The sequence below is a fragment of the Equus caballus genome, chromosome 12 (genome assembly GCF_041296265.1).
Source record: "Equus caballus isolate H_3958 breed thoroughbred chromosome 12, TB-T2T, whole genome shotgun sequence".
NCBI classification, from domain to species: Eukaryota; Metazoa; Chordata; class Mammalia; order Perissodactyla; family Equidae; genus Equus; species Equus caballus.
The window spans coordinates 43002086-43024280 of record NC_091695.1 but is presented as its reverse complement, the minus strand read 5'-3'; the positions used below and the strand labels follow the sequence as shown (position 1 = coordinate 43024280).

Genomic DNA, 22195 nt, shown 5'->3' with positions numbered 1-22195 from the left:
CTCCCCATTTCCCCACTCCAGCTGAGTCCACTTGGAAGACAGGGCTCTTGTCTTGGTTTATTCAATCTGTAGCAAGAAGATTGGGAGCACAGGCCGAGACCTTGGGATGGGGCTAGCAAGGAGGTAGCTGGCACAGCAGGAAAGAGCTGAGGGGCAGCCAGGCGAGCTCAGGGAGGGCAGGAGACTGGCCGCTTCTTACGTGGTTGGTCCACTAGGGCAGTGAGCGCGTACTTGGTGATGCCACATGTATTGCTCCCTCGATGTAGCCGGAAATAGCCCTAGGAAATTAGGGGACCTCAGGGCCAGAAGGATGGCAGATGCCTGTCCTGCCCTGTCCCCCGCAGTAGATCACACTCACCTCCTCGCCCCACTTGGCCCCCCAGGAGTTCTTCAGGATCCAGTATGAGGAGGAGCGGCGAGGACGAGACTGGGATGAGACTGCCCCTGGCCGCCTCCCCTCCACTGACTTGCCTCCACCGAAACCCACCAGCAAGACAGAATGATCCAAATGCTGGGGGTCACAGGTGGTGGGCGTGGCCTTGATCACACCCTTTTGGTATTGCTGCAGAGGCAGGGCAGACGGGCTGAGTCTGGGGCCGCCTCCCCTGTACGCCCCTCCCCTCCTTTCCTCCCCTCTCCCACCTGCAGTAGCTTCATGTTGATGGTCACGGTGATGGGGCCATGGGTGGCCAGGTACTCGGCGATTTCTGGGGGTAGAAGGTGCCATCAGGCCCTGCGTGCCCTGTCCCCCCTGCTCTCAGCTCATGGGTGTCTCTCTCTCTCTCCCCCTTCCACATCCTCACCCCCTCCATCCCTCCATCTCTTTCTATAGCCTGGTCTGTCCATCCCTGTCATTCTCCCCCCACTCCCGCCCATGTCTCCAGCCTTCCCGCACTCTGCTCGTCCTCCGGCAGCCTGATGAAATCCTGGATCCAGGCCACCTTGGGCTTCTTGGCCTGGCACCTGTGGGGTTTGGCATCCCCCCGGAATGGATAGTCCTTTTCACTGGCCAGGCCACCTGGAGATAAGCAAGACCAGGATGGAGCCACGGCTCCTGCACGTCCCCCAGCCCACAGCTGCCCGGAGAGGCAGGGCACTCACTGTTGTTGAGAACAGTCAGGAACGCGTCCCAGACGAAGCCACCCTTGCAGCCATTCCCACAGCGGTCACAGTCGAGCAGCTCTGGTGGAAGAAGGGACAGTGTGGGTGACCAGGCCCCCCTCCTCTCCCTCGTCACACATCCCCACCCCACACCCCTGCCCCCGGCCCGAGCCCTCTCCCAGCCATACGCTGTATGGAGACTTCCACAGACTGATGGTATGTGATGGCCCACAGGGCCTCAATGTTGCCCGCAGCCGCCATGGCCCAGCAGCAGTTACACATTTCCTGGGTGAGAGGGTGAGGCTGGGGTAAGGTGTCCAGGCTTGCCCTTCTCCTTCCCACGCACCACTGGGGCTGGATTGGACCAGACAGGGTAGGGGCAGATACCTGGTTCTTGACGGATGAGATGACACCGGCTGCCTTCTGCCAGTCACAGGTCTGGGGCACTGTCTTCTCCCACTTTTCAGACTCTACCTTTCTGCCCACGTGGGGGGCCCCTGCAGCCGCCCTCCGATGCCCATAGAGCTGGCCAAACTCCTCCTCTGGGGGACAGATGGGGCCACCAAGACCACAGTTTTGACCCCTTCTGTCTCTCCTACTCCAGCTATCCACTTCCTCAGCCATTTGAGTCCCCATAACACCCTGGGAGACAAAGGCAAGGATGCTGAGGTCTAGAGAGAGGCTGGCTTCCTTGCTGGGTGCATTTCCCTGCACCTGCTGCCTCGCCCCTGAGCTGGGCTGGGCCACAGGCCTCCAGAGTTCCTGCCCCTGCCCTCTGTGATTTGGGACTAGCAGCCAGGCCCCTGGTCCTCAGCATCCCTCTCTGGGACATGAAAACCGAAGGGCTGCCCTGTCCATCTGCCATTATCCCTGGAGAAGGCTCTACTTCCCCACCTACCACCTAGGGGCCAGGCGGGGTCCCAGTACCTGTGAGGTCACTGAATGGGGACACCCCAAACTCAGCCGTGCCCAAGTCGTCCTCCTGCAGTCGCTGAGCCTGAGCCAGGTTGCGGGCAAAGATGTCCAGGCGGTGAGCATACTCTAGACCAAAAGGGGGTTGTCCTAGGCTGGTTCTTGAGCCCACAGGGACAGGAAGTGGCCGCTGGCTGAGCATCCTCCCACCCACACTCACCCAGGTGAGCCCTGACTCCTTTCCTGTGGCTCCTGCAGACCCCGCTGCAGACGCCCAGGCTAAGGAAACGGCTCCCCAGCCCACCTAGGGTTGGGTTTTCCCAGGAGGCAGGAAGGGGGCCTCTGCCCACCCCAGCGGGAAGCCAAGTAAGGGGTCTGAAGGCAGAGTGACTCAGAAGAGAAAGTAGATAGTTGGAAGCCAGCTTCCTGCCAGGTCACCTCTTCCACCCTCACTTCACACTTCAGACCACGGTTTCAGAGGTGGGACGTGGTGGGGGGTGGGGATGGGGTACAGGGCCATGGCCCAAGCAGCTTGGGCTGAAGGGCAACCCTAGACCATGCCCCTAGGGGAGATGAGACACAGAGGGAGCAGGAGCAGTGCTGGCAACTCCTGGGGGTGGTGAGGGAGTCCCCAGCTTGGGGACAAAATGGGTAGGTATCCTTGGGTGTCTGCTGCATGAAGTCATGACTAGATGGTGATCTGCCTGCTGCCCGGCTCACAGGAAAGTGGCTATGGAGGGAAGAATCCTCTAGGACTGGGCAGACCCCCAACAGCTGCCACCTCCTTCCAGGTTCATAGCAAAGAAATCCTGTCCCCAGTTCTGCATTTGGGAACCAGGGAGTACACCCCAGTCCGGCCACTGTCCTGCGCACTCCCCACCATGAGCCTTGATTTCCTCCTCTGTTAAATGGGAGAAGGGGGATTGGACTGGAGATACGCGTGTCTGGTGATACCTGCTGGGCTCGAGTAACTCCGGTTGTACTGGATCTGGAATAACGTGAAGACCTCTTTCAGCTCCAGCGGCCGGGGCCCTGGGTCCTGGAAGGAACCAAGGGTGGTGTGGGGGAGGTAGGCGAGGAGTCATTGCCGGGACCACACCTCAGCTCCCAGCCAGGCAGACTGGGCTAGGGGATCAGCCCGTTAATCCCACTCTGTCTCCCTGGGTGAGCATGGACTCATCACCTCTCTAGTCTCAGTCTCTCCCTCTGGGAAATGGGAACAAGGCAGTTTCCTGAAGGGGTGAGCCCGAGGCATGGAGCCTGCAGAGGGAAGGGGATGGGGTGCAGGTTGGGGGTACTTACCTGGCCCCCGGGGGAGCCATTGAAGCCTTCAGCCAGACCTGCCACCAACAGGGCCAGGAGGCAGGAGAGGTGGACAGTTTGGGCCATGGCGCCGCAGACCAGAGTGCCAGGGGCAGGAAGCTGTGCAGACCAAGCTGGAGGGGCTGAGAGGGCGGAGCTGGAGAAACCACCACACAGGGGAAACTAGGCTGGGAGGGGTTGGATCCCTCAAGCACAAGAGGCTTTCAGGTGGTTGTCCCTGCCTGGCCCTTGGCCTGCTGGCTCTCCACTCCACCTCTCTCTATTCCACAGAGGCTCTCTGCCCACCCTGTTCTGGGCAATTGTAGGGATGCAGAGATGGGTCTGTCCTTAAGGAGACAGATCCTAACTGGGCAGTGACAATATAGGGCCATCAGTGCCATGAGCAGGAAGCCCAGGGGGCTACGGGAACCACGTGCCCCTAATGACTGGGCAAGGATGGAAGGTGCTCACTGCTCCCTGGGGAAGCACTCTTGCTCATCCTGCGAAGCTCAGTCAGCTCGAGGGTCACCTCCAAGAAGCCTTCCCTGCTCCCCATCCTCTGCTGTCACCTGCAGCCCCTTGAGTCCCTGCTGTGCCTGTGCCGGCTGGGCATCTGCCTCCCACCCACAGCAGAGGCGTCTGATGCCCTGTGTCCTCAGTGCCCAGGACGGAGCCAGCACAGAGCAGGCTCGATGAATGTTTGTTGACTGAACAATTGGTCATCACGGGTTTTAAACAGGAAAGTGCAGGGCCCAAGGGACAGCAAGTGGCAGCTACTGCCTCCTGTTCCTTCTTCCTGTCACAGTCTGGGAGTGTGGATGAGGGGTCTAGGTGGGCCTGAGGGGGCAGAAAGATAGCAGGGTTGGCATCTCAGGCAGAGCAAGGCCAAAGCCCGTGAGGCCAAGGGCTGGGCAGGGGTGTTAACACCCATTACTGCTGCCTTGGTTCTAATGGGCCCTTGGGCTGGGGATCTCCCTTATGTGCCTCCAGGCTGGGAGCTAGGCCCCCCAGGCTGGGAACTAGCACCCAAGGCCAGAGATGAATGAGAAGAAGCTGGCTTTCTAGGGGTTCCTTGGGGATGGGAGAGGGGAAGGGAGGAGGGCTCTGATCCTGGGGTTCACTCATTCATGTGCTCACTACCTCATTTCTTCATTCATCAGGGATCTTCCCAAAGCTGTGAGGCCCCATCTTGCTGCGCCCCCTCCGTTACCCCAGATGGTAAGCCCGTGTGGGCACCAAAGGGGGTGTCATAAAACCTGACTCTTGTGGTGGGGGAGTTGTGGAAATTTGGGGGAGGAGGGACTGAGGTGTGGGGCTGGGTGGCCTTCTTTGATCATTTCCTTCCCTCCCTTGAATGTGAGCTCCACGAGGCCAGGAGATCTGGGTGTTTTTTCAATCAGTGCTGTGTCCCCGGTGCCTAGCACAGAGCCTGGTCAATGGTGGCCACTCAGTAAACATTTGTTGAATGACTGCATGAATTTCCCCACTCACTCACTCATTTGTTCATTCATTTGCTCATCTGAAGCTCCTGGCTGGCGCCCAGTGAAGGCTGGGCTGTGGACTGAAAGGAGCTCACGACCGGGTAGGAGAGGGACACCAAGCAAGATAAGGCCTTGTGACCCGGTGCAGAGGGGATGAGGGCAGCGAAAGTCGTTAGGGTCCCAGAGGTCAGAAGAGGCATTCCAAGGAGGCAACTCCGAGTGGCAGGCACGCCCAGGCCTAATAGTGCAAAGATGAGGCTTGGGTCCAAGTCTGAGTTGCCAACTGCGCACCCAGTCATTCCCCTCTGGGCCTCCCGTCCTCATCTCTGAGTGGCAGTGACAATTCCTTTGAGTGGAACGACACTTTGTGGAGCACCTACGACCCTGGCTGGCACAGAGTAGGTGTTCAAATGGGGGGTCCTTAATGCTCTACTGTGGGGACAAAGAACCCAGAGAGTCTTGGAGGCAGAGAGACTTGAGTTCAAATCCTGTCCTTCCCACTCTGCCTGTGCCTGGACAAATCTCAGCTTCTGTCATCTGCGAAATGAGGTGTTCACGGCACCCCTTCCCGCACTTGGCAGGAGGATTGCGTGAGGTGCACACCGGTGCCTGGAATGGTTAGATCCTGATAATCAAGAGCTAATATTTTTATTATCATTTTTTTCTTTTTTTGTGAGGAAGATTAGCCCTGAGCTAACATCTGTGCCAATCTTCCTCTATTTTTTTGTTTGTAGGATGCCTCCATAGGATGGCTGATGAGCAGAGTAGGTTTGCACCCAAGATCCGAACTCACGAACCCCGGCCACCGAAGCCGAGCAGGCGGAACTTTAACCACTCGGCCACGGGGCCAGCCCCTTATTTTTTTGATAGCGGCTTTATTGAGGTGTAATTCACAAACCATAAAATTTACCCTTTTAGAATGTACAATTCGGTGGTTTTTAGTGTATTTGCATAATTGTGCAACCATTGCCACTATCTAATTTCAGAACATTTTCGTGAAACCGCCAAAAGAAACCCCACACCCATTAGCGGTCACTCCGTGGTGCCCCTTCGCCCTGCAATCACTGATCTGGGTTGTCCCTCAGATTCACCTATTCTGGATGTGTCACATAAGTGGAATATGTGGCCTTTTGTGTCTGGCTTCTTTCACCTAGTGTTATATTTTCAAGATTCATCCATACTGTAGGACATACCAGTACTTCGTTCTTTTTTACAGCTGAATAATACTCCAGTGTATTCCCACATTTTGTTTATCCATTCATCATGCCGGACATTAGATTGTCTCTACATTTTGGTTTTTATGAATAGTGTTGCTATGAACATTGTGTCCAGATATTTTGTGTGGACATATGTTTTCAATTCCCCTGGGTACATACCTAGGCGTGAAATTGCTGCGTCATGTGGTAACATTTGAGGACCTGCCAGACTATTTGCCAAAGCGGGCTGCACCATCTTACATTGCCACCCACAGTGTATGAGGGTTCCAATTTCTCCATATCCTCGCCAACACTTGTTATTGTCTGTCTTTTTGACTATAAAGAGTTATTATTTTTAGCCTCCTAGCCCCTGTGGCTGGAAAGGATTCGGGGGTGGAGGAGGCGCTCTCCAGTTCACCCTGAACCCGGAGGGCTCACCTCGGGACCCATCCCACGTCCCGTCCTTGGCATTCCCCAGCCCCGGGCGGGGCTGCGTTGGGGTTGATCTTGAGGGTAAACACGGGTGGAAAGGGAAGGGAGGGCTCGGCAGTTCCCGCACGCCATCTGCCCCCAGACGGAGAGCCCTGGACACGCGGCCCTTTCCCGTCTGGCCCCGCCCTGAGACGTGGGCAGGGAGAGGCCCCGCCCCTTCCTGGGAGCCAGCTCCGCCCAAACTCCTCCCCAAAGGGCGCGCCCTCCGCTTGCGCGAGGAGGCAGAAACCCCGGGGGAGGAGGGGGGCCGCGGGTGGCAGGAGCGCCGGGAAAGTGCTGGCGTCGGACCCTGGCGTCCTGCACGCCCGAGCCCCATCAGCCCTGTCCGCCTTCTCAGGGGCTTCCATTCATTCTGGGCCAAAAGGGGCCTGCCGCCCCCGCCCCCAAACTGTTGTAATCTCGCAATCAGAGAGCTCGAGGGAGGCTGTCCTGGAGTGAAAGGACCACCTGGCTGAAGACAGCTCTGGGGATGGAGGGGAGAAGGACAGAGATGGACAGTTCTGGGCCAGGGAGCGTCTCGTCCTCAGGCGAGGGTCTGGGGACCCCGGATGAAGTTTTGGTATTTCCAGAGTGACTTTCTCCGTGCACAAAATAAAATTCTGGAGGGCGTCATAGTGAGGATCTGGAAGCCCCGAATTAGGTGGGGTCTGGGTGTCCAGGATAACATTCTGGGAGGCGCAGAAAGAGTCTGGGGGCCCCAGCATGAAGATGTGGGTGCATAGCATGAGATTCTGGGGATTCAGACTAATAGGGTCTAGGTGTGCAGGATGACATTCTGGGGTGCTCAAAGTGAGGGCCTGGGGGCTCCCAGGTGAGTCTGCGGGCCTGGCATCAGGACCAATGCCCCCAGGATCGAGCGCTGGAGGACCCTGGCCCGGCGCCGGGAGGCGGCTCCGGGCGGCGCCGCGGGGGACCGGGTGGGGGCCTGCGGCCGGCCGGGGGCGGAGAAGCGGGGGGTCGGGGTCCCTCCCCCTGGCGCGGGCTCAGGAATCCGCCGAGGGGCGGGCGGAGGCGCCGGGGTGGGCCGCGCCGCGGCGGGCGGGCGGGCGGGGGGCGCTTCCTGGGGCCGCGCGTCCAGGGAGCTGCGCCGTCCGCCCGTCCGTCTGCCCGCAGGCACTGCCCGATCCAGCCGAGCCGCCGGAGCCGCGGGCCGCGGGGGCGTCGCGGGCTCAAGTGAGTGGCCGTCCGTGGGGGAGGGCGCGAGCCGGAGTCTCGGCCGAGTCGGCGTCAGCGAGGAGCCGAGAGGCCCGCGCTCCTGGGCCCGCGGCGCTGGGGGACCGGGCGGGGGCGGGGCGGCCCCGGGCGGGTGGGCCCCGGACCCCGGCCCCCGGCCTGCGCAAGGAGTCGGCCTTCGGCCCTGGGAGGCTCCGGAGCCCCAGGCACGGGCCCAAGGGGGAGGCGGCTGGGGCCAGGGCTCCGGGTCCTGGGACAGGGGATGGGGGGTGCCGTGGCAGAGGCGCCCTGACCCCTGCCCACCACCTCCCAGCCCCAGGATGCTCCCCTTCGCCTCGTGCCTTCCCGGGTCTCTACTGCTCTGGGCACTGCTGCTGTTGCTCTTGGGGGCAGCGTCTCCCCAGGATTCCGAGGAGCCTGACAGCTACACGGTGGGGACGGGACGGGGCCACTGGCCTGGGCTGGGCTGGGCAGGGACACAGAGATCAGGATCCTGGGGTGGCTGCTGCTGGGGAAGAGTCTCCCCTCCCCTGGTTGGTGGAGCAGCTGGGGCCATTGTTTGGAGCAGGCCGGGAGGGTGGCCAGGCTCGGGCCCTGGTCTTGGCCTGGTCAGCTGGAGGGGACGAGGGTGACCACGGCACCTCTGGTCCCCTTGTAGGAATGCACAGATGGTTATGAGTGGGACCCGGACAGCCAGCACTGCCGGGGTGAGTGTGCCTGGGGGACTGACCCACCCCCAGAAACCAGGAAGGGGACTGCAACCCCAGCTCCAGGAGCTGCAGTAGGAGCCCAATGGCCTGTCCTCTGAGCAGCTCTGCTTGGCTGAGGCCAGCTCTGGTTCTCTGGGGACCAGCTCGGCTAGGGGTGGAGGAGCCATCCGGGCCCCTCCCTCTCAGAGAAACCCAGGACACCCTGCCCCCACCCCTCAGTAGGCAAGAGAGCAACAGGGCACTGCCCAAGGAAGCTGGGTCCTGGACACCTTCTCTAACCACTCTCCTATCCAGCTTTGTCCCATCATGTCCCTGGAGGGCAGTGTCCTGGGAGGTGTGGGTAAGGAGGCCTGTGCTTCACTCAAGAGCCAGGCTGAGCCAGGGCCAGGGTTTTGGGGAGAGATAGAGATCTTCTTGGGGGCAAGAGAATGGGGGTGACTGTGGGAACACCTGTTCCACCATCAGCCCTGGCAGGCCCTGGGGAGGGGTCCTGGGCAGGCAGCCTTAGCTGTTGAGTAGAGAAAGCAGGCCCTGCTGAGGTCACACAGCTTAGAGAAGGCCAAGCCGAGCTCCTGCCTCCCACCCCCTCCATAGCCGGCCCAGGAGGCTGGCTGTACCCAGCAGGCCCCTCTCTGCAGATGTCAACGAGTGCCTGACCATCCCCGAGGCCTGCAAAGGGGAGATGAAATGCATCAACCACTATGGGGGCTACTTGTGCCTGCCCCGCTCGGCCGCCGTCATCAATGACCTGCATGGCGAGGGACCCCCACCACCAGTGCCCCCTGCTCAACACCCCAACCCCTGCCTAGCAGGCTATGAGCCTGATGATCAAGAGAGCTGTGTGGGTGAGTGAGGGTCCTCCTGGTGCCAAGCTTCCGGTCCTCCTGCCAAGTGTCTATCGCTGTGTCTTAAAAACTCAGACGTCACATTCCTCCCTTGCTCGAAAGCCTCCTCAGGGCCACTAGGATGATGTCCAGACCCTCATCCAGATACTCACTTGGTGTGGGGCCTGTCACAGGTGGCCCCAAGCTCCTGTTCCCCTGCCCCAGCCAGCCCCTGGGACCCTCCCCTCGACAGCTGCAGACACACTGCCAGAGCTCTGCCTCTCAGCCTCTGCCTCCTGCCCGCTTCGTGATCTGGACCCCGCTCCTGGGAGCCATGGGCCTTGGAGAAGGCCCTGGAATCAGTGCTCCTGGGCATATGGGCAGGGCCTTATTTCCCATGCTTCTCTGGCGTGGGGTCTCACAGTTTAGGGGGTGCCTTTCCCGTTGGCTCCCAGGCTGGTGGACTGTTACGTGTGCTGTTGGGAGGGTCCACTCCATGTGTTCCCAATTTGGGGCTGCCAGTCACCCACATGCCCACATGAGTGGTACCTGACCTGTGTCCTCCCAGTTGAGGTGTCTGTTATGTTGGGTGGTGCACAGGCTCCCAGGCGGGGGCTGAGTGGTGTCTCCTGCAGACGTGGACGAATGTGCACAGGACCTGCATGACTGCCGTCCCAGCCAGGAGTGCCATAACCTACCTGGCTCCTACCAGTGCACCTGCCCTGATGGCTACCGCAAGATTGGGCCCGAATGTGTGGGTGAGTCTGGGGGACAGCCTCTCTAGTCCCTGCTCTGTGCCCCTGGCACCCGACCCCCATTCCAGCCCATCCCAGGCTTCACCTCAGTGCCCTGCCACCCCTGCCTTCCAATCCCCAGACACAGGACTGTGTGGGCGTATGTGTGAGTCCTGGCTGACCTGGCCCAGGCCCTCAGACACAGACAAGTTTATGTGTGTTGAGGCCTTGAGTCCCAGCCGGCCTGAGCCCCACCTGACCTCTTCCCTCTGCCCTCCTTCCCTGCCTCCATCCCAGATATAGACGAGTGCCGCTACCGCTACTGCCAGCACCGCTGCGTGAACCTGCCTGGCTCCTTTCGCTGCCAGTGCGAGCCGGGCTTCCAGCTGGGGCCTAACAACCGCTCCTGTGTGGGTGAGGCTGGGCCGGGCCAGGCTCCTGGGTCCTGGGCAGGGTGGCGTGGGGTGGAGGAGCTCCCTTCCCGAGCAGCCCAGGTGAAGCAGGGGCTCTGGGCTGCTCCTTGGCTTTCACCCCTCCCCTGTTTTTCCTGGCACTCCTAGATGTGAACGAATGTGACATGGGGGCTCCATGTGAGCAGCGCTGCTTCAACTCCTATGGGACCTTCCTGTGTCGCTGTCACCAGGGCTATGAGCTGCATCGGGATGGCTTCTCCTGCAGTGGTGAGAGCTCCACCCCTGCCACGTGTTCCTCCATTGGTCCCCCAGGCCCTGTGTCATACTGTGCCTCCTGCCACATAGGACTCCATTTGATGGCTCCACGTCCCATCCAGTCTGCACCCATGTACCTCTTGTGTACTCCACCCCCAGCTGGTTGCAGGGCACCTGCAGACCTGCCCACCAGAACTCCCAGCCTGGTGGGGAAGGCACAGAGGGGAGAAGTTAGGTCCCCACTGAGCTTTAGTGGGGAGACTGAGCAAGGATGCGGGTGCCCTGACCTGCATTCGAATCCTGGACTAGGGCAAGTCACTCTTCTCTCTGAGCCTATTTCTTCTGTAAAATGAGTTGTCTTGAGGATTAAGTGGGAAAATGATAATAGACAGCCTTCATCAAGTCCCAAGCAGCAAATCTTTCAAGTGAACTTCCATCTCCCGAGCACGTGCCCTGTGTAGGGCGCTGCCCTTACCTACTTGGCTTCATTTAATCCTACCAACCATCCTGTGAGGCGAGTATCATTTTTTCCTTCCTCTGCAAAATGAGGACATTAATAGCTCCTTCAAGGTTTGTTGGGAGGATTACAAAAAAATAATAGCATAAAGTCCTTCAACAAAGAGAGGTCAAGTGACTTGCCCAAGGTCACACACCTAGGGTGAGATGGCGCCAGGGTTCTATCCCAGACTTCTCACTCCATGTCAACTGGCCACGTAGCCTGCTTTGCTGCCGAGTGAGGCCTCATTGGTCCCTGGCTCGGTGCTAGGCAGAATGGGGGGAACCAGAGAAGAAAGCCTGGCTCCTGCCTGTGTAGCTCACAGTTGGCAGGAGGGGTCTGTGTGCTTGGGCTGATTGTGGATTGCAGGAATTGGGCAAGTTATTGAAAACCAAAGCATGTTGGGCCCTCAAAGCTCATCTCGTCTAACTCACTCATTTTATTGACAGGGAACTGAGGTTCCCGAAACTCAGTCAGTAGGATTTAAGCCAAGCCTCTAGATTCCCAGCGCTCTCACTTACCGTCGTTTTACAGACCTGAGGCAAAAGAGGTCTGTGAGCTGGGCAGTCTGGGCAGAGCTTTCTTTGAATCCTCTGTCCCCCTACTGAGCTTTGCAGGGCTTGTCACATCCCCCTCTGTCTTTCCACATTGAGCCTAACATAGGGCTGGGCTCTCCGTAAACGTTTTTGGGACTGAAGTGAGAGGACTGCCCTTGGCCCAGAGTCCTCATCCCCACTCTCCCTCAGATATCGATGAGTGCAGCTACTCCAGTTACCTCTGCCAGTACCGCTGTGTCAACGAGCCAGGTCGCTTCTCCTGCCATTGTCCCCAAGGCTACCAGCTGCTGGCCACGCGCCTCTGCCAAGGTACAGGTTGCCCAGGTGGAGCGGGCAGGGTGGTGTCAGGGGCTGGTGATCTGACGTCCCGGTTCCAGCCCCTCTCCCTTGGCAGACATTGACGAGTGCGAGTCTGGTGCGCACCAGTGCTCCGAGGCCCAAACCTGTGTCAACTTCCATGGGGGCTACCGCTGCGTGGACACCAACCGCTGCGTGGAGCCCTACGTCCAAGTGTCCGACAAGTGAGTCAACTCGACGCCGGGCCCTCGCAGAGACTACAACTCCCAGAGGGCTCTGCGGCTGACTGACGCCTATTTGGACTGGCGAGTGTCCCGAAGGCTGATGGGAGTTGTAGTCCTTCCTGACTAAGTCACGCGAGCTGTTAGAGCAGGAGTGGGAGGATCCTTCTGGGATCCCAAATTTGGGGGTGGGTCAAATTAGGGGGATGGGCTAGGACCTCACTCATGTCCACATTTCGGGATCTCTAGTCGCTGCCTCTGTCCGGCCTCCAACCCCCTGTGCCGGGAGCAGCCCTCGTCCATCGTGCACCGCTACATGAGCATCACCTCCGAACGGAGCGTGCCCGCCGACGTGTTCCAGATCCAAGCGACCTCCGTCTACCCCGGCGCCTACAATGCCTTTCAGATCCGTGCCGGAAACTCGCAGGGGGACTTCTACATTAGGGTAAGACTTTCCCCTAACCCCACCCCTCAACTGACATGCATAATCCAAAATTGAATTCCAGGAAACCTTAAATGGGAGACACGGCTATGCCACCATGCCCGCCTCTTCTCTCAAAGCCCCGCCCCCGGGAGGCGGAATTTCTGTAGAAAGGTAGGGTAAATCCCCTTGGTTCAGACTACAGATTGTTAAATGCAATTCTAAGGAGGCACTTGGACACTGGGGTTGGAGCCCCTGTACTGATTTGCGTATCTGGCCTCAATTTCTTTATTCGTAGAACAAGGGACTGGCATGAGAGGCCTTGCGAGGTAACAGACACAGCTGAGTCCCGGAAAGGCGAGCAAATGGAGTCGGGCCTTGGAGAGAGAGGCAGAGGGGTTGGTGCAGGGGCGGGGATCTGAGAGTCCAGCTCCCTGTAGGTGGAGGTGTTAGGGGGGAGGGTTCCAGGTGTGCCTCACGGGGACAGGGGTGCAAGGGTTTGTCTGGGATCAGGGCTTGTTTTCTCCTTCTGAACTGGGAGTCCTCCTGCTCCAGGTGGCCAAAGGCCCCCCCACTTCTGAGTCTCACACCTGGCCCTGAATCATCAGTTGACCCCAGTTAGACAAAAGAACTAGCTGGAAGGAGTGGGAAGAGCACCAGTGGGGGATTTCTGAGGGCAGGAGCCTGGGTGCAGGAGAGAAGAGATGTCAAGGGTGTCACAGAGCTGGATGAGAGCCTTGGGTCACAGCCTGGCCAGGGCTCTCTCTCCACTTCACGGCCAACTGGTTGTGAGTGTGAGACGTGGGGCAGGGAGGTGATGCTGGGGTAGGATCCTGGTGGGTAGGTTGATGCAATCTACATGCCTCCCCACTGTGTCCTGCAGCAAATCAACAATGTCAGCGCCATGCTGGTCCTCGCCCGGCCCGTGACGGGCCCCCGGGAGTACGTGCTGGACCTCGAGATGGTCACCATGAACTCCCTCATGAGCTACCGAGCCAGCTCTGTACTGAGACTCACCGTCTTCGTGGGGGCCTACACCTTCTGAGGAGTCGGGGGCAGCCCTCAGGGAGGGGGAGGTTCCCTGTAGCCGAGGAGCTGGGGCTCAGGGATGACTGTGTTCTGCTAAAAGGGAAGATGCTGTTGTGAAGGATAGAGAGAGAAAGGCAATAAAGGGAGAAAGAAGGAGTCCTGGTGGCTGAGGTGGGTGGGTGACACTGTAGTGAACCCTAGACTGGGGAAGGGGCCAGGCTTGTGGGAAGCAGGCCAGGTCCCCCTAACGGGGGGGGTGGTCTCTGCTCAGGCTGAGGGGCCCCACTGACAGGAGCTGGGAGCTGCATCCCCACAGCTGGGACTGGTCTAGCTGCCACGGGCATCAGAATCTCCTGGAGAAGGGAGGGGGTGTTGAGACTGCAGACTCCAGGTCCCAGCCCAGAAATCTGGGCTTGGCTGGTTTGCAGGGGCCTGAGACACCCCACTTAGTCAGTGCCAGGAGGCCCTGGGTTTCAATCCTAACTACGCCTCAAACTATCAATTTAGACCAATGCTAGTAGCTGCCTGGGCCTTAGTTTTCCAATCCATAAAATGAAGCAACTGGACTGTTGGTGCTTTTCACACTTTTCTTTTCCAAGCTACAGAACCTCTCATCAAAGGAAATTGTGTTTGATCAGGGACCTTCTGATGACATAAACTGGACTCAAATTTGCAATGCTTCACGGATGCCATCTCCATGGCAGTCTCAGAGCTCCACCAGGGAACCGCAGGGTTCTGAGGAGCTCAGTTTAAAAACCAAGGGAACCAATGGTCTCCCCAGTTTCTGCGTGGATATTTTACAGGCCCCTGGGGCCTACCATCTCCTCCATAATACAGAAGGCTGCAGACACTGAGATTTTTATTGTAGCCCGAAAGATTCTGGTTAAAAGGCTAGCGAGCCGGGGAAGGTGAGGGTCTGTCTCATGGCATAGCTCAGGTTAGGGGGCCGTAGGTGCAGTAGAGCTGGGACAAGGTCCTGCTCAGGGTGGGCCCCAGATTCCTGCATGAAGGGAGAGGCAGGTGAGGGTCAGGCCCTGGGCCACGACAGCCCTGGCCCTGGCCACACCCTCTGGGTTCTGCCTCTTGCCCTCACCTCTGCAGACGGCCACACTTGATGGTGCTCAGCAGCATCTCCTGTTCCTTGGGGGTGGCACAGGTGTCATAGGCGGCCAGTAGGCTGGGGGTGGGGTGGGGTGTTTGAGTTTCTAAGGCTTTGCAATGGCTGACTGCTGGCCCACCTGAGCAACTGGGGCCAGCGTCATAGGAGACAGGCAGGAAGGGGTCAGCACGGGTTAGAGGAGTCAGGACCACTGCCGCACTTCCTGAGCCTGGCATTCGAGGCCCTGTTCCATCCCACTCGCCCTCCCTTCCTGCACAAGCGCTTGGGCAGAGCCGGCAAAGCCTCCAAAAGCTTCCTGCATACAAGGTTCTCCAAGTCTGGCACTTCTTGGCCCAGTGTTCATGGCCCAATCCTCTCCTCCAGGAAGCCTGCTCTGCTGCACCAGGTGGAATGTCTCCCTCCCTCCTGAGGGCTCCCCCAATGCCTGAGATACTGTCTGGGGCTGGCTGGCTCTGTCTTGCTCACCACCCGACTTCCACAAATTCCCTGGGGTTCAGCTGGGTCTGTCCATCTCTCGGTCTGCACAGCCCTCACAGAGCCAGACCCCTCCACAAAGCACTGGTTGAGCTGAATTCCATGCAGGGAGGGCAGGGGCAAAGGACCCCTAAGGGGCCCTGGGGGGGCCTACCTGGCGGGGGTGCTGTACCGATCCACCAGGGCTGCTGCCTTCTCCCCACTCACTCCGCGCACCTGCATCAGCTGCCGGGCGAACACCTCGCGCACCGACTGGGCCTGGGGTCGGGGGAGGACTGTATCAGGAGGGGTCTGGGGCCAGGCCACGTAAGAAGGAGCTGGGCAGAGGCAGTACCTTGTTCTTGATGGCTCCCGCGTTGAAGTCATTGAAGGTGAGGAGCGAGCAGAGAGGGTTTGGGGAGGGCCCAGCCCCTGATTCAGGGTCCCCTGGGGTTCCCCAGGGGCGACTGCGTAACGTGTGGCCCTAAGGGAAGAGGGGGCTGAGGCCAGGCCAGAGCTCTACGGGACAATCCCCAGCCAGTCCTTGCCCAATCCAAGGCGTCAGTGATCCGGCCTGAGAAATCCAGACCTCACTCACCTTGCCTTCCTTGGGGGAACACAGGGCCGAGGTGAGAGGCCAGTGCCCAACAGGTACACCTACTCACCTGGTAGAGTCTCTGAAGGCCCCGCGTGAAGAGGGCCAGGTAGGCAGCTGACTCCTTAATGTCCGCTGTGCGCTTCACAAAGAAGCCATCAATGACCTGGGGAAGACGACCCAAGACAGGGAAGGTGGCTCCTGGGCAGAGCCACAGACCACAGGGTCCCTGCCAGCCTGGCCCTGCCCTCTCGGCTCACCTGAGTGTTGGTGACAGCCTGCAGCAGTGTGCTCTCGGGAAGGCTGAGGTTGTGCACTGAGCCATGCTCCTCCACCAGGTATACTCGGCGTCCCAGGCCACAGCGCTTCAACCGGAACTGGGGAGGCGGACAGAGGGGCGGGGGGGGGGGGGGGGCGAGGCGGGGTCAGTCTGGATGCCCATATGCTGGGCTGTCCATCATGTCACACTCAAAATCGTCCTGGGATCCTGGTCCCACTCATTCGCCGCCTCGTCCTCCCAGCCTCTCCACCTGTCTCAGGGCGGCTTCCACGCCTTTGCTCATGCTGCTACTCTTCCTCGGAAAGCCCTTCCACCATCTCTGAATGATGCCCATTCTTCAAGCCTCCCTTGGCCTGTAGGTGGCCCCTCTGACTATGGGGTCGGCCCAGCAGCCAGGACCAAGATACAGCGCTTTGGTCCTGCTCCCAAACGTTTGGGCCTTGTACCCTAGACTGCAGGGGCTGGACTCCCAAGGAGTCTTTAAGATGCTCCTGGGCCCAGCCCAGACACCCTGTGCAGCTACTGTGTACCTGGAGGGGCCTCAGGGGGTCTGATCTCGATGCAGCCCTGGAGCGGCCCTAATGGGGGTGTGGCTGGAGTCCCTGGAACTCTGCCTCAAGGCCACCCAGAAGTGCCCCTGGACTCCTCTGGGCTGAGAAGGAGGCCCCCAGAGCAGGCAGGGGGCAGGGAGTGTGGTGAGGCAGTAAGGAACCTTCTGCTCCCGGAAGCGACCATCGATGATGCTGCTACACAAGTCATCCAGCCGCTTGCGCTCCACAATGTGGTCTAGGACTAGTTCCTTTGGTCTCGCTGCCAAGAGGCCAAGAAGGCTCCTGTTGGCCCGTGTCCCCCGACCCAACAGGTCCTGCCTCTGACACCCAGCCACCTGTCCACGCCCCTTACCTGGATCGCTGGGCCTGGTCTCCTGTGCTACCCACACAAAGTCCCCAACGTGCAGCTTGCGCACCGTGTGGGTCACGTGCAGCCGCTGCAGCTCCCGGAGCAGCTCTGGCCTGTGCCCTACCCTGGAGTTGCAAGGCAGGAGGCCTGGCTCAGGGCAGGCCGTGCCAACCCCCCCAGCACCCTCTCCCTCACTTCCCCCCACCTCACTCACCCCTTGGTCTCGCCAACATCCACACACAACAGCACCCTGTATTCTCCAGGCCCCAGCTCCAGTGGCGGTTGCTGGACGCTCCCTTCGCTGGCACCACTATGGGGAGTGCGGGGGTTGGTATGTGTGAGGCCAGAATCCCAGTGCCAGGGCAGTTCCCCCCCGACCCACAGGAAGTGGGGCAGCCACAGCTCAGCTGTAGGTGATGGAGATAGGGGTGGGGTGCTGCCCTCATTTCCAGGACCCCTCCCGCTCCTCTGTTCTCCTCCTCCCCCTCCTCCTCACAGCTCGGCTGAGGCTGCTCCTGGCACTTCAGGCTGCTCCCCAGGGGGCTCCTCTGGCCCGATGCCCACATTCAGCCAAGTTGGGCCCTCTGACTCGGCCAGCTTCTGGGCCAGCTCCAGACCCTCCGGGGTCAGTGAGTACCTGGTAGGCAGAGGAGAGAAACACAGATCTCCCTTCTTCATTCATACCTGGCAAGCTCTCCTGCCTGCCCTCAGCCAGGCTGGCCTCACCACCCCCTTGGCGACCCTGCACAAACAAGCCCAGCGACTCCCCCACACCCCTGCCGCGTTCCTGCCCCTCACATCAGCTTCCTCTAGACCTGCCCAGGGCCGTTCCTCAGGTCTGCAGCAAATACACATCACACAAACTTCCCCTCCTCCTTGGAAAGCCTTTCTACATCTCTACTCACTGAATTCTAAGATGTGCCAAATGCCATGTCCTCAGCAAAGCCTCTCTCTTCCTCTATTAACCTGTGGCACCCCCTTCTCCCTCCCACCCACTGCTCAGTCTCTCAGACCCTCCTGGGACTCCGTCAGTGTGGGCTCCTGGGGGCAAGACCTCCCTTCCCCAACCTCAACAGCATGAGGCCTGGGATTTGCTGGGTGACTGCAGGGTCCCACTCAGAATGGCACACATGTTCTCTCTCCCTGCTTCCTGTGCCGCTTGTAGTTGGCCCCACCTGGCTGGTTGGTGTGTCCTGAGGACCAGATTCCTGTGGAGGAGGGAGCGGAGGGCTGGCCAGGGTCGAGTACTCCCAGGGGCCATCTGTCCATAGGGGAGAAGACCCTTAGAGAGCTCCTGGTACTACCACGTGTCCAACTCCCTGTGCCCCATGGCACTCCTTGCTCCCAAGAAAGGCAGTCTCTGGTGGCCAGTCTCAGGGTCAGATCCAGAGCCACTCAGCCCCATCGTCCCCTCCTCGGCACTCACCCTGGGAGCCTTCTGCGCACACCTCTGCAGCAGCTCCTCCTTCGTTAAGAAACTGTGGCCACTAGGATTCTGTAACCAAGGCAGAAATGTAACCAGGATAGTTTCGGTGCCCAGCCGGCCTCCTCCTGCCCCCCTGCCTCGGCTCCCCTTACTCCCAGTGCAGCCGCGCACTCACCAGGTGCTCCCTGTAGAGCAGCAGCAGTATTGCTCGTGCTCCTGAGTGCCGAGCTGGCCAGTAGCTGCCAGAACCTCCTGCTTTGGGCTGTGCAGGAACCTGAAAGGTACAGAGGGGCCGTCAGCCGTTATAGACTGCATCCCCGGCAGGGCTGAGGTTCAGGTTCTATCTCAGCAGGCCACAGGGGCCTGGGCAAGTCACTCAGCTGCCTCTCAGTTTCCTTATCTGTAAAATGGGCCAGATGGTGGGATGATCTCCTGCAAAGCTGGGATGAGACCTGGACAGTTGCAGGGGGTGGAGTGGGGGTGTGAGTGTAATCTGCCTGGCCCAGCCTCAGTTCTACCATCCACTGCAGGATAGAACTGGATAACAGCAACCCCTACAACTTACTAGGTTTGGCCCCCTAAATAGCTTGATAATGGAACTCTCTCCACTGATTGATAATACCAATCAATATCCCCATCTACAGATAAGAAGACTGAGTATCAAACAGATAAGTCATTTGCCCAGGGCCAGGCATCATGGTGGGCAGATGTAGACCCAGGCCTGCCAAGGCCCTCAAGCTCGAAGATCTTACTCCTGGAGCTCCTGCCCACTCCCCTTGCCCCCTCCTCACTGGCATGGAAGGGTCCTGGACTTCTTCAGCAGGTGGCCCTTCCGGAGCTGGACTCTTCTCTCCAGATGGTGATCCCAGGGCATGATCACCTGTGAGAGCAGAAGAGAGTCAACCCCGGACCCCAGGGAATTCAGGAGGCGGGAGGGTCTGGGACGCTGCCAGCCTACATGGCAGACAAGAGCGGTGAGGCTCTGAGAGCGCCAGCCACGAGCTGGAGGTGAAACAGCAACTTGGGGACAGGAGTGCGGAGCCTGAAGCCAGGGGATCCCAGGTAGTTACGGAGGCTGCACCTGGGGGAAGCTCAGGTGACTACCGACCGCTGCCCGCAGCGCTCACCGCCCAATGCTCGGTGCTGCTGCAGCCGGTGGTCCAGCATCCGGCAAAGCCCGTCTCCGAAGTGCTGGAGGATCTTAGCTTCCTTGCCGCTGCGCAGGGGCAGTGGGTACCGCCGGAGGGAGCGCAGCGCCTGGCGAGGGTAGCGGGTAGGAAACCGGGTCAGGGCGGGCCTGGTCGTCTGACTTGGCCAGCACCTGTCCCCATCAGGCCGGGCCGGGACCCACCTTCTGAAACACGAACTGCGTGCGGCGACCCCTGCTGGCTGCCTCGTCCCGCCACTCGGTCAGCCAGCGTACGAAGAGCGGGTTGGGGCAAGCCGGCAGCGGGCGTTTCCGGCCCAGGCGGACCGGCGCCGCCATGAGCCCCAGGGCGGGTCCTTTGGCGCCTCACACCGGCGGGTCTGAGACGCCGCCAGTTTCGGAGACGGGATTCGAACACCTGGCTCGGGAGGTGAGGGCGGGACCTCTCCAACCACGTGGTCCTACGCTTGGCACTAACTAGAGGATAGCCTCCTGCTGCCCTCCCCGCCCCTGCGCTACTCTAAGTGGTTGGTGCCGACCGCCGTCTCTACGGCCCTTCGCCTCCCCCCGCCCCTCCCGGCCAGACAAGTTTTTTGGGCGCGCCCCACTCAGGCCCCCAGAGCCTTGGCCCGCCTCTTCCTCCCACCCCAGATTCGAGAGCGGGGTCCTCTTTGTGCAGGCGAGAGGAGGGCGGACAGCGCCCCCTGTGGTTGGGAGGGCTGGCTGGGGCGGTGCTTAGCCAAGTAACCTGAGGCTGTCAGTTTCTGCCTCACCCTTGCGGAGAAGGCTAGAGGAAGACTGGGGTTGTGAAGAGCCTGAGAGGTGGGGGGTGGGAGGAAAGTGGCTGCAGGTACCTGTGCAGGAGGGACATCTAGGATAGGGTACAGGGGATAAAGACACAAAGGTAACACAGGAGGAGCTGGAGGACCCTCCGAGGAAATGGTGATCCCGAGCTGGGTGGGGAAGGGTGGGGCGGGGCACCACTGGGCACTGGGGGAGGGGCGCAAAGTCGGGGACATGCAGGGAAGACCGAAGCTAGGAGGACGGCGGGGGGGGTGGGGGGGGGAGGGAGGGACAGAAGACAAGTAGAAGGGGGTACAAATAGGTGCTGGGCATCAGGGCAGGTGGGGGGAGGCTGAGATGGGCACGTGGTTAGATTCGGGGGAGCAGGCTGGGTGTAAGAAGCCCAGACAAGAGTGGAAGGGGAGAACACTTCGTCGTTTTTGTAGTTCATTGGGGGTGAGGGACCTTCTGGGACATTTAAAATGGAAACTATGCAAAGGGGTCTCAGGTTGAGGGACACGAGGGTCTCAAGGGCGTTGGAGCAACCCCCAGCTGTTATACGAGAAGTCGCGAGGTGCTTGTCTGGGGCCTTCGAGAAGCGGAGAGGCGGGCGCCGGTGCTCCAGGCCCGCCCCTTCAGACTCCACCTAGCCGCGATCCCGCACCCCCCAGCCAGCTCCGAACTCCCGCCTCCCGCCCGACGCTGCCTTATAAGGAGCCTCCAGCCGGCGTTTGGGCTGGCCCCGCCCCCTCTAGTCTCTTGTCCTAATAAGGACATCTAGGGCATCCCGCGGCTGGGGGCGGGCGAGAGCGCGTCTCCAGGGTAACTGCGAAGTCCTCCTCCCCTTCTCGTTGCTCTTGGAAACCCCGAGGCTCGAAAACGGTGGAGCCAGCCTCTTCTGTCAGGGTCGCTTGCGGGAAGCGGGGGTCGAGCTGCGGCCTCCACCTGGGGCTCTTGGGAGCTCTGTTGGTGGGCGGTGCGGCGGCATGTCCCCAACTACAACCCCCAGCATGCTCTGCGAGGTGCCCTACTCCCGGGGATCGCTCCCCAGGTGGTGAAGACCCGGCTTTCAGCTCTTCATTTGTACTCTTTATTCCGCCTATGGGATCAATGCCCCCGGTTCCCTTGTTTGCGACCCTGTCTTCTCTTCCTGCGGGGTGTGAGGCCATGGTCATTGTTCGAGGTCAACGAAATCTTCCCGGAGTCCCCCACCTCAGCTTATTTTTTTGAAGCTTATCCTCCCACATAGCTTGTGTCTCACTTTGTGAGGGTATTAAATTTAACACGTGCCTGGCTATGAACTAGAGAACGAGATTTAAGTCTGGTTTAATATCTATTTCCTCTTCTCACTGTCAAGTAAAAAGCGTATAATCCTTGAACTGAATGCACAAACCTCTGCCCTTCCTCATTGTCTCGTGAATTTGCCAAACATCTTTAAAACAAGGGCAAAGCTCTATTTTCAAAGATTTCCTCGTAGCCCTTCCCTTGTGCTTTTTTCTCTTATTCTTATTTTATTGACGTTGCATATGGCTTTTTCTCAGGAGACAAGAGTGGCTTTGCACATGGAGGGTGCTCGGTGAATATTGGATTGAAGGGGCATTATACTTGCGATTCTCCTTGTTCTAGGACTGGATTCCAGGCCAATGAATAGTTGCTTGAATTCAGAAAAACAAAATATTAACTCATTCGACATTTTCAGACCCAGGGAACCAGAAACTGCCAAGATAGATCTTAGGAAAACTCTTTCGCTATGGGGTAAAGAGCCGTGAAGTCAGGGCTCATTTTCGGGTCACACTATCCAGCTCGGCGGCCTTTGCTCAGCTCAGAGCGTTTCCTGGAGAATTCGACCAATGGGTGCGCTCTTCATGCCATAGCCC

The 22195-nt window shown here is 59.6% G+C and overlaps 3 protein-coding genes across 5 annotated transcripts; 1 reads left to right on the top strand and 2 right to left on the bottom strand.

Moving 5' to 3' along the window:
- Window positions 1-45: 45 nt before the first annotated feature.
- On the bottom strand, window positions 46-3474 carry CTSW (cathepsin W). Of its 2 annotated transcripts, none has more exons than XM_001494633.5 (10): window positions 3316-3474; window positions 2968-3052; window positions 2029-2142; window positions 1489-1643; window positions 1290-1386; window positions 1102-1182; window positions 896-1018; window positions 643-707; window positions 359-562; window positions 46-278 (listed from the first exon to the last, which is right to left on the bottom strand). In XM_001494633.5, exons 1-10 carry the CDS (start codon window positions 3400-3402, stop codon window positions 168-170), a joined length of 1122 nt encoding a protein of 373 aa, XP_001494683.1. In that variant the 5' UTR covers window positions 3403-3474; the 3' UTR covers window positions 46-167. The 2 variants fall into 2 exon arrangements, with proteins under 2 accessions (XP_001494683.1, XP_070086300.1); XM_070230199.1 differs by having other exon boundaries at window positions 1290-1404; window positions 3316-3470.
- A 4022-nt stretch (window positions 3475-7496) lies between these two features.
- EFEMP2 (EGF containing fibulin extracellular matrix protein 2) lies at window positions 7497-14180 on the top strand. Of its 2 annotated transcripts, XR_011424120.1 has the most exons (12): window positions 7504-7657; window positions 7971-8088; window positions 8316-8364; window positions 9006-9212; window positions 9827-9949; window positions 10223-10339; window positions 10486-10605; window positions 11836-11955; window positions 12041-12167; window positions 12414-12759; window positions 12884-12983; window positions 13469-14180. XR_011424120.1 is itself a non-coding variant. In XM_023654466.2 (11 exons), exons 2-11 carry the CDS (start codon window positions 7978-7980, stop codon window positions 13628-13630), a joined length of 1332 nt encoding a protein of 443 aa, XP_023510234.1. In that variant the 5' UTR covers window positions 7497-7657; window positions 7971-7977; the 3' UTR covers window positions 13631-14180. The 2 variants fall into 2 exon arrangements, 1 of the variants encoding a protein (XP_023510234.1); XM_023654466.2 differs by lacking the exon at window positions 12884-12983 and having other exon boundaries at window positions 7497-7657; window positions 12414-12609.
- A 276-nt stretch (window positions 14181-14456) lies between these two features.
- MUS81 (MUS81 structure-specific endonuclease subunit) lies at window positions 14457-21148 on the bottom strand. The gene is made up of 16 exons (XM_001494546.5): window positions 19740-21148; window positions 19516-19645; window positions 19180-19268; window positions 18564-18662; window positions 18389-18457; window positions 18138-18223; window positions 17459-17599; window positions 17177-17272; window positions 16966-17087; window positions 16775-16872; window positions 16043-16159; window positions 15853-15948; window positions 15543-15671; window positions 15363-15466; window positions 14708-14791; window positions 14457-14614 (listed from the first exon to the last, which is right to left on the bottom strand). Exons 1-16 carry the CDS (start codon window positions 19872-19874, stop codon window positions 14548-14550), a joined length of 1662 nt encoding a protein of 553 aa, XP_001494596.2. The 5' UTR covers window positions 19875-21148; the 3' UTR covers window positions 14457-14547.
- Between the last annotated feature and the right edge of the window lie 1047 nt (window positions 21149-22195).